At 34.3% G+C, this 11,132-nt stretch overlaps 2 protein-coding genes across 2 annotated transcripts; both read left to right on the top strand.

Moving 5' to 3' along the window:
* The first annotated feature begins 3,741 nt into the window (after nt 1-3,741).
* LOC107782484 (uncharacterized) lies at nt 3,742-5,013 on the top strand. Its single transcript, XM_016603369.1, has one exon. It carries the CDS (start codon nt 3,742-3,744, stop codon nt 5,011-5,013), a length of 1,272 nt encoding a protein of 423 aa, XP_016458855.1.
* A 3,635-nt stretch (nt 5,014-8,648) lies between these two features.
* On the top strand, nt 8,649-10,603 carry LOC107782485 (uncharacterized). Its single transcript, XM_075221260.1, has 4 exons — nt 8,649-8,804; nt 8,989-9,081; nt 9,164-9,265; nt 10,238-10,603. The coding sequence occupies exons 1-4, from the start codon at nt 8,649-8,651 to the stop codon at nt 10,448-10,450; spliced, it is 564 nt and encodes a 187-aa protein (XP_075077361.1). The 3' UTR covers nt 10,451-10,603.
* The last annotated feature ends 529 nt before the right edge of the window (nt 10,604-11,132 follow it).

Here is an 11,132-nt window from a genome sequence, read left to right as displayed (position 1 = left end):
GGGGAACCTTTCAGTATCACATATATACAATTCGGGCCAAAACTGATATAACACATGACCCCGCAATCCATACATTGATAGTGGACTCCCCCCTTCTCGGCGCGAAGTCATAGTTCACCACGTCCGATAGTCCACAATGTTAACCTTCACAGCTTGTATAAATCAACCAGATGCCAAGGTCCGTTGCATCCCCCACCTGATTCACTGGGTGATCTCTTAATACGTCCGTATCTTCAGTCGGAATCACACGTTGAGGAAATGTTTGAGCATCTCTGGCTCCCTCGTAGTTTATCTGCGGCATCACGAACCGTCGACGCATAACTGATACCAAGTGCGCAATGTCATACACGAGTGGATACAAAGGAATACGAGATATAGGTTTCAAGTAAAAATTAATGCCGCACAATAAGGAATGAAAGAAGTGATATTGTTCCTAAACTTTATTGCCTCTGAGAGATAAGTACAGACGTCTCCATACCGATTCTTCAGACTCTACTAAGTTTGCTCGTGACTCGTGAGACCTATGTAACCTAGTGCTCTGATACCAACTGTCATGACCGGAAATTTCTCATATACGGGACCGTGATGGTGCCTAATATTTCACTTGCTAGGCAAGCCAACGTTAGAAAATCGTTAAACAAATTTCTTATTTTCATTCAGTAAATAACAATAATTAACTAAGATAAAATATAAGAGGTGCGTAATTTTATAAAACTGTATTAATTACTACAACCCGAATTTGGAGTCACAATTCACGAGCATTCTAGAATCTACAACAAGTAATGGTCTGAAAGAAATACAACTGTCTGAATAAAAGAAAACAGTAAGACATAAAGGATAGATGGGGACTTCAAGGTCTGTGAACGCCGACAGATCTACCTTGAGTCTCCGGACAGTAGACCAGTAGCAAATCTCGATCAACCTGAGCTGGTATCAAAATCTGCACAAAAAGTCACTACAAAAAAATGTTAAATTTGCGGAGGTTTTATTGTGGCGGTTACTGTAACCTCCGCAATTTATATCAAATTGTAGGGATTTATTTACCCTCGCAAATATATTATATTTACGGCGGTCAGTAACCTCTGCAAACCTAAAAAGAAATAGCGCCCGCTAACCCCAATGTTTCCCTCGTTTTTTAGTCCTTTCCCTCTCTTTTATTCCCAAATTTCTATGTGCTAGAGTAAAATAGCGCCCACTAACCCCTTTCTCATTTCACCTACCCTTCAAATTAAAAAACCCTTTTTCAATCCCAAACCCCTTTCTCATTCTCCGATTTCTTAAATTTTCTTACAAAATTATCTCATGCTTGCTTGAAATATTGTACGTATGTCTGTCTGTCATAGCTTCTCTGCTCAAGCCCGTGTAGCGCTCTAGAAATCCAAATTCGTCTTTTGATTTTGCTCTCTGCTTTGATTTTCCTCTTTTGTAAAATCAGCCTCGAAAGCTATCAACCCAGAAAACTTCAGATCTATCAATCAGTTGGATGTAAGTTTATTTGATTTTGCTCTTTCATACAAATTCCTCTTCACAACAAGGCTCGAAAAGATCTGAAGCTCCCAATCCTTTGATTTTGCATTTTTGTAAAATTTACCTAGAAAGCTTTCTTCATGCACGTGAGTTTTAAGTTTATTTTCTCTGTTAATTTGTGTTTTTCCTTTTCTAATTTTTTCTCTTTCTTTCATCTTGATGTTTTTTGATTCTCAACAGAAAGGAGCAAAAATTTGGTAGAATCGGTGTATTTTGAAAAAGGATATAACACGCTTTGTTGAATTCGAGATATAAGTCCTCTTTCTCCTTTGGCATTAGGTATTATAGATTCTAAAATTTAAATTTTTTGTGTATTTTGTAGGTTACTTTTTGTGATTTGGATCTTAATTGAAATATTTTCTTTTGCATGTGTATTTTAGAACTCCTGGGGACCTTCAGAGAAGACGCAATTGTCACTGGCTCCTCTTTTTGCTCTGCGTTGTGTTTGAATCAGTCTCAAGGTACTATTTTAGTGTTGAATATTAATTTTTTTTCTTTCCAGATTTAAATTCGTTTTGTTGTATATGTGTTTGAAAATTATTTTTCTGGAGTTGCGATTTAATTGGTGATGTTTACAAATATGCAGTTTTCAAAATGTGTTATTTCTGGGAATTATAATTTAATATGAGTTTACAATTTGGTTTCTGCAAGTTCCGAACTGGCTGTATGTATAATATATTTATTATTTTCGGGGTTTAAAGTTGGGGAATGTGGCATTTTGATGCTATATTTCTTGTTCTATTCACTGAATAAGGATTTTCTGCTTGGAATTTAGTTCTTGGTAAATACTGAAACAGACAACGAGGATACTGTCCATATATATAACAACGAGGATACTTCTGCTTGGATGTATTCTTGGTTTAATAACTTGAAAAATAACATAAACTGTTATTACCGATTTAATCGAACTGATATTGTAAGAAAATTTACACTGTCCATATATATAATTTAAACTCTATTGAAGAATCATGTCGCTTTAGTTTTTCCATATCTGTACAAGCCAGAGCTAGTGACAAATACAATGGAAAATACCCCCAAAATCTATTTTATGTGATATATATTTTTTATTAGTTTGTTAGAAAAAGAGAAAGGATAGTAAAAGAGAAAAGATCAAAGGAAAGAGTTTAAAGGATAGATGAAGACTGTCTCACTATTGAAAGAATTGAGAAATATTTTTTTTTTCTAGTTCAAGCTTCCTACTATGTAATACAATCTGATCTCTGAATTTCTCCTTTTAAGACTCAAGAATAAAGAACAAACCTTTCTTTGGATTATTAGTTTAATATTCTCCAAAAGTTGATGTCTTTAAATTTTGTGTTGTACTTTTGTTTTATTTGCATAGAGTTGGTCTTCTTGTCTTTTTTTTTTATTTATTTTTTATTTCCTTTGTTCTTTTTGCTTTTTTCATGTGTCAATTGTTTAAGATTATAATTTAAGAGGTGTGAAAAATAGTAAATTTTGTCTTGGAATTTATGTTCTGTCTTCTTCTCTTTAAAAGTCTATTTCTCACTATGAAGTAAAGTGATAGATGAAATATCAGTGCGTCATACTTACATACTGCTGTACATGTGTTATATATTTTAGTACATACTCTTTTTCTTCATTAGATATATGCCCCATTCAATCATAACTAGCTAGAAAGAATTCTAGCAAAATTCTATTACCCACTACTATAATATTTTTATGTTAAATCACTGATCATTTGGTATGTGGTTGTTGTACGTAAGGACTGGTTTCTCAAAGATGGATTGTCACATGAAAATTCATTGAATTAGGAGATAAGGGGAAAAATTATTTAGATATCTGGTAGTACATTTATATGTTGAATATATATGTTAAACTATATATATTCTATTGAAGTGTTGTACATTAAATAACTATTTACAATTTCAATCTACAACAGTTACTAAATCCTTTGTTGAGGTACCAATAACAGTTACATATACACTTTAGGATTTTGAAAAAGCTAGATCAATAGAATAAATTTAGCACACCGACAATCGCTTGAACATGTTGTACTAATTAAACATGCATGTAACAAGTTCCCGGCCTTGTTCACGCCGCAATTCCTACAAAATTTTATAATGTTATTGCGTTGATAAGTTACTAAATCGTCCTTTCTCATGGAAATATTGTAGGTTACAGTAAAGACTCTTGCTCAGAGAAATCCTTATCGGTGGCTCACTTCTGAAAGGTTATATATCAATACCTTTCATGGATAAATCTTGGATTGAAATACCTAGAAATACAACAAAGTATTTACTTGGTTTGAATCAATTTCTAAATTTTGCATTTAAGAATGCTTCTATAGGAGATAGAATAAAATGTCCGTGTCCTAAATGTGGTTTTGGGAAGTGGCAGATTAGAGAGATAGTGTACGATCATTTGATTAGCAAGTCATTCCCTCAAAATTATGTCACTTGGATTCTTCATGGGGAAACAGAAGTGTTGGAGAACTCTAGAAGCACAGAGGTTATCCCGGATGCATTGCCTCCTGAAAATCCTATGGAATTGTTGATAAATGAAGCATTCCCGGGTTTAAGGCATGAGGGCATTGATGCAGGTCCATCACAATTAGTTGGAGAAGAAGAAATAGTAAATGATCTGCCTTCTTTAAATAATAAAGAATTTTTTGAGTTGCTTAGAGATGGAAGTGAAGAATTATATGAAGGGTCCAAGTACTCGAAGCTAGAATTTTTGTTACAGTTGTATCACATAAAGTGTTTGTCTGGGCTAAGTGATAAGGGAATGACTATGCTGCTAGATTTACTGAATGATGCATTTGGATTTGCAAAGATACCTAATTCTTTTTATGAGGCCAAGAATACCATCAAAAAGCTTTGTCTTGATTATATCAAGATAGATGCTTGTCAAAACGATTGCATGTTGTACTGGGGAGATGATGCTAATGAAGAAACATGCAAGCATTGTCATACTTCTAGATGGAAGCCAACTAAGAAGAGCAACAATAATCACATGTCTACTACGGGAAAGAAGAAAAAGAAGCAAAAGATGCCCGCAAAAATTTTGCGTTACTTTCCACTGAAACCAAGATTGCACAGATTGTTCATGTGCTCTAAAATTGCAGAGCATATGAGATGGTATGTGAAAGATAATAACAGAGATGGAATCATGAGGCATCCCAGAGATGGTGAGGCATGGAAAAGATTTGATACTACTTTTTTTGAATTTGCTTCTGATCCTAGAAATGTTCGATTAGGCCTAGCTAGTGATGGTTTCAATTCTTTTGGTATGATGAGTACTAATTATAGCATTTGGCCAATGATTTTGGTTCCATATAACCTTCCACCTTGGTTGTGTATGAAGCAACCAAATTTTATCCTCTCAATGATCATTCCAGGTCCACGAACGGCGGGGAATAATATAGATGTATACCTACAACCGCTTATTAAGGAGTTGAATGAGTTGTGGCGTGAAGGTGTGGAAACTTATGATTCATCAAAGAAGGAAACGTTTAGAATGTGAGCAGCTCTTATGTGGACAGTTAGTGACTTTCCTGGACTTAAAATTTTATTTGGTTGGAACACACATACTGGTTTTGTATGTCCATCTTGTAATTTTGACACAGAACCTTGTCGACTTCGTCATAGTAGAAAGTGGTGCTTTATTGGTCATCGCCGGTGTTTGGCAAGAAATCATAAATTTAGATTGATGAAGCTTCATTTGTTTGGCAATACGGAAGAGAGAAACCCTCCAAGGAAGTTAACTCGGTCAGATATTTTGAATCAAGTGGAAGAAATTGATGTTACATTTGGAAAACCAGCAGAATTGAATGAAAGAAGGAAAAGAAATCGACAAAAAGGTACCGAGAAAAGTGCAACTCAACAATGGAGGAAAAAAAGCATATTCTTCAATCTTCCATATTGGGAATTCAACTTGTTGCGCCATAATTTAGACGTTATGCACATTGAGAAGAATGTGTTTGATAATATTATATACACTTTGCTACATGATAAAGACAAATCAAAGGATCATGTTAAGGCTCGAAAAGATCTAAAAGATATGGGTATAAGGCGTGATCTTTGGCCAGATGAGTATGAGAATTGTCGGCTTGCTTCGTTTGCAATTCCAACAAATAAAAGAGTCGACTTTCTCAAAACTTTAAAAAATATCTTGGTCCCAGATGGTTACTCAAGTAATATCTCTCGTTGTGTTGATCTAGATAAAAAGAGGATATTTGGACTAAAAAGCCATGATTGTCATATCATTATGGAACAATTGTTGCCCATAGCAATTTGAAATGTGCTTCCAAATCACGTTGTTGCAGTCTTGGTAGAGCTTTCATCCTTTTTTAGACAACTTTGTTCGAAAAGCTTGAGCCTCTTGGACCTAGAAAAGCTACAAGATCGGATTGTACTCACACTTTGCCATTTAGAGATGTTGTTCCCTACATCCTTTTTTATTGTAATGGTTCATTTAATTGTCCCTCTAGTGGATAAAGTAATACAAGGTGGACCGGTACATTATCGGTGGATGTATTTTGTTGAAAGGTAAAACATTACTTATTCAACATAATTTCAATCGATCTTATAATAGTAATTCAAAGTAATTGTTTATTCTAATACCTTTTTATTTTGGTTATAGATTGTTAGGTCATTTCAAGTCCCTTATAGGGAATAAAGCACAACCAGAAGGTTCCATAGCTGAGGGTCACATTGTTGAAGAAGACCTAACTCTTTTTTCTCGTTATTTTGAGGATATTGAGTCGAAGGTAAATAGGCCTAAACGTGTAAACGATGAACCAAATCTTAATGAGGATTCTGAAATGTCATCTATATTTCCTACACAAGGTAAACCCGTCGGAGGTTCTGAAACATTCACATTGACTCAACTTGAGAAGACTCAAGCTCATCGATATGTGTTACTTAATTGTGCAGCAGTAAAGCCGTTTATTAGGTAAGAAAAATAAATTAATTTATTTTTTTACAAAAACTTTGAGTGGAGTGATTAAAATTGATACAATTAACTCCTTTTTAGTGAATTTAGGGATTGCATAAGAAGGAGTTCAAGGGGCCGGAGACCTGCAGCAACCGAAGTAGAAAGGAGAGTTAATAAAGAGTTTTCTGATTGGTTTCCAAAGCGAGTGAGTGAAAATGCTTGTCTATGCTTAATTAACTTTCTTGTTTTAATTTTGAATATTTGACAAAAAGAATTTTGTCTATTTAGATTATGAATCCGGATATAATAAACACAATCTCTACTGATTTGGAGTTTCTAGCATAAGGTCCATGTCCAGATGCGAGAAGGTTCACTGCTTATAACATTAATGGATTCAAATTTTGGACATTGTCTAGAGAACAAGGATCAAAAACTCAAAATAGTGGAGTTTTTCTTACCTCTGACACCTCTTGTATTGCATCCAACGCTGACAGAAATGCGAGGCAAGCATATTTGCCATATTATGGGAAGATGGAGGATATTATTGAGCTTAATTATTATGGTCAGTTTAAGGTTGTGCTCTTCAAATGCCAGTGGGCTGACACTACGCGAGATAGAGGGTTCAAAAGAGATGCTTGGAATTTTAACTGTGTTAATTTTTCTAGATTGATTCACACTGGTGATCGTGAGGAGCATGATCCTTATATTGAAGCATCTCAAGAAAATATAGTATACTATGTTAATGATGAAACTGATGAAGGTTGGAGTGTGGCGGTACATTTAAAGCCAAGAGATTTGTTTGATATGGGAGAGGCGGTTGAAGGAGAAATATACGAGAATGAGCCATTCCAACAACAAGAATTTGAAAATTTTTTTGATGTTAATTATGAAAATGTACAACAACTTGCAATAGAGAAGCATATGTTTGAATAGGAATTAGGCCAGTCCTTAGGTTTTCCTCCAGTTCTTCATGGTGAGTATTTTTCATCCCTTTGAGAATCAAATATATATCATTATATTTAATTTTATATCATTATAGAATTTGCATCAGATTTGCATTTACTTGCCATGTTTTAGTTCTGGAGATGAATATGTCTATCTTATTCAAGTTTAACAGGATGCATGTGTGAATTGTTTCTTCTTAAATTATTCGACTTTGCTTCTACTAATTTTGTGAACTCCTGCTTTTATTTTATTGCTTGTAGGTATGCCGAAGCCCAAGCGTTACGAGAACTTCCAGAACTCAATTCAGCCAGCATCTACATCACAAGGTGTAGCACAACCATTATCAACTGAATCAACACCTTCGCATTTTGATGATACATCACAAGTTCAACTGAGAGCACGACCAACACCTTCAAGGCATGTTGCAGCAAATCCGATTCTGTCAGATCAGACAACAACACAACAGGTTCCATCAGTCGGGGCCGCATCACAACCACCACTATCTAGAAAGTGTAGTGGACGTGTGTCTACGCAACATTGGATTGTAGATGGAATAGGTATGTTATTGCCATTCATTTATACATTCTGTCTATTTTACGCCGCAACTAACAATATGTTACCTCAAAGAATACATAACCTATGCTTAATGCTTCTCATCACTTTACATTCGTTATCAAACCTCTTGGATCCATCCTCATTTTACCAATTTAGAAGATATTTTTCCTTCTAAATTGTAGGAGAGATTAATTCTTTTAAGGTACTGAAGCTTGCCTGATAACTCATTTGATTGTTACTTGATGGTTTGACATTCTGCCTAAGAACCCACCTAATAATCTGTTGCCTCAAAGAATAGAGAACCACATTGATTTTTGTTTTTATCTTTTAAGATTCACAAGGAGCTAGCAAGATACTTAAAGTAAAGAAAAGGGACGTGTTAAATTTATCTAATGGAGAGCGTATTGTGGTTGATTTTGACGACACGGATTCTCCCATTGGTGAAGGACAAGGCGTTCTTGCAGGCTTTTGTGGAATTTTAGAAACTGACTGCTCCATTTTTTCAATTCACTTTGAGAAATGGTCGGATTTACCTGTGACAATCTTCAATCATTGTTATGATTGATTTATAAAGGTATTTTTGAGGCATACAATATCTCGGTTTTATGTCATTAGATTTTATATTTGCATGTAATAATTATCTAACCATTGGTTTATTCTTGAAGCCACGATTTTGTTTTCGGACAACTTAGTCAAATGCAAGACGATATGTTTATAATTCTATGTGTAAGAAGTGGGACGCAAAAAGGCTAAAGTTGTTTGATAAGGTCTATGATCCACTTAAAAGTAGAGCTGACATAATGGATAGCGTTCCATTGGGAATTTTACCGGATCAATGGATTTCTTATGTTGATTACCACTTTAAAGAAAAGACACAGGTATTTATTTCAAAGAGAGACTGTATTCTTCAAAACTCAAAATGAGTCACCTAAATTCATGGGAATTGAACTTTCTTCCTTCTCTTGGTATCATTTGTACCTTTGTTCTTTTGTTAAACAGATATTATGGTTTTACAAGTACACAATAGGCAAGTATGTGTAATTCGTGGTATCTTTTTGTAAGGAAATTTATAAAAGAAATGCTGAAATTCGGAAGAAACAAATTATTTCACATATCGGTGGCTCCAAACCTAACTCCAGAAGAAGGGATGAAATGGTATTGATTCATTTTGAATACTTAAACTAGCAACTATTCTTAGTTAGGTAAGTTAATGCGACTTTAACTTTTTCATTTATAGATGGCTGAGACTGGAAAAAAGCCTGGACGAGGACAACTTTATCTCGCTACACATAGGAATGAAGATGGATCATATGTTAATGAGGCGGCAAAAGAGATATGTGTAAGTTTTTAACTTCTTCCATCAAATTTGCAATCATTTAGTACCTAGTAATCAGTGACGGTGCTTGGATTCCACTACGAAAGTTAGAAATGATAAGAAAGTAAACCTTTTTAATTGATTTTGACATGAAAGTTGTTCATGCTCGGGTACTGTGCTTTCATGATTAATCCACTTTTTATCCAGATCTGAATATTTGGGTGAATAAAGGAAATTTCGTCAAATAATGGCTTCGTTGATGTTATTATGTGATATATTCTTTATATTTTAAGAAGAAATGGTTACCAAGATTGAGTGAATAAATGTTGAGTTACTGGTGCATTACTGAAAATATTGTCTCAGTAATACAAATTGTTTGCATAAGATATAAACTAACAAATTCAACTTCTGCCTAAACAAAAGCTGGAATTTTTTTCCAGAAGCATCTGAATCTTACCAAAGTTTTAGATGAAAACTTTAGGTTGATTGAAAATCGTGGTCGAAATGTTGTTGTTGTTTGTTATTAGTATGATTTTGTCATGTCTTGGCAAGTATTAAAGTTTAGCTACCTAAGTCAGTTATTGACGGTTTTGTGCTCAAATATAGAAATATTGACTTAGCTCAAAAGCAAAGTGTCCTCTTTCAACAAATTATTATTAGTAAAATGAAGGAGAAAACACCATCTGATAGATTAATGGCTGCGAAAACACTATATGTACATCTGCCAATGATCCAAAACTGAATGCATAACCTTCTATATGAGGAAAATTGATTAGTAAAATGAAGGAGAAAACACCATATGATAGATTAATGGCTGCGAAAATACCATTTAAAACATCTGCCAAAGATCCAAAACTGAATGCATAACCTTCTATATGAGGCAAATTGATCTTGTTCAGAAGTTGGATATTCTTCTTCTCTTGTTATTCTTTTTTAATAACTTATCAATCACTGATTGAAGGTAGTACACTGACTTTTGGTGTGTAATATATTTAGGAAAAAATTGAACTAGCATTGAGCCAAAGCACCGTGGATGAGTCGGAAATTTTGCCAAATGATGTCATTGGTAAGGTGTTGGGAAAAGAGCACTCTGGAATGGTAAGGTGCTTGGGATTAGGAGTTGTTCCTGGCAGAGCGTTTAGACAAACAAGACCTCGTTATAATGATTTGAATGCTTCAAGTTATAATAACGGTTCATGTTCTTCCTAATGCCAAGAGAAGTACAATCAAATGTTGAATGCTCACAATCAAAGCCAAGAGAACTACAGAGAAATGATGAATGCTTTTAAGGCGTATATGATAATGAAAGTAGGGAGGATACCTGAATAATTTGCAGGGATCTTTGTTTCTCCTCATTCAACGGTAAGAAAAGTTCATAACTTTCTTATTTAATTTTGAAAACTTTTGTGCTATATGGTGTTTGACTCTTTTTCTCACTTTCTTCACTACTATATCTACACATGCATTCTCATCAAATGTGCATTTTTTATCTTTCATGAATTAGCACACAAGACATCAGTCTATCCCCTATTCCATTTCTTGATTTGAAAGAAGTAGATTCTTGATTTTTCCTTTTTATGGGCGCCTTCAAGAAAACATCAAGAAGTTTTCTATACAATCCAAATATAAGTACAGATTCAGAATCTGAATTCTTATGTGACTACAAAAGCTAAGTTTTTGTAAGGTTCTGTTGCTTCCTTGAATGGTCTGTGATATACATATATATGTTTTATATGAATAATATCAAATGTGTAAATACTGAAAAACTGAAACGTATTAAAATTTCAAACTAAACTTATTTAGTATGGCCAGTTCTGTTTCGATCTAGAAGTGAAATTACCTTCTTGAACTTTGTAACAGCAGCATCAGCCACCATTTCAATTTCCATAGG

The sequence above is a fragment of the Nicotiana tabacum genome, chromosome 9 (genome assembly GCF_000715075.1).
Source record: "Nicotiana tabacum cultivar K326 chromosome 9, ASM71507v2, whole genome shotgun sequence".
Taxonomy (NCBI): domain Eukaryota; kingdom Viridiplantae; phylum Streptophyta; class Magnoliopsida; order Solanales; family Solanaceae; genus Nicotiana; species Nicotiana tabacum.
This window is presented reverse-complemented; position numbering and strand designations above follow the sequence as displayed.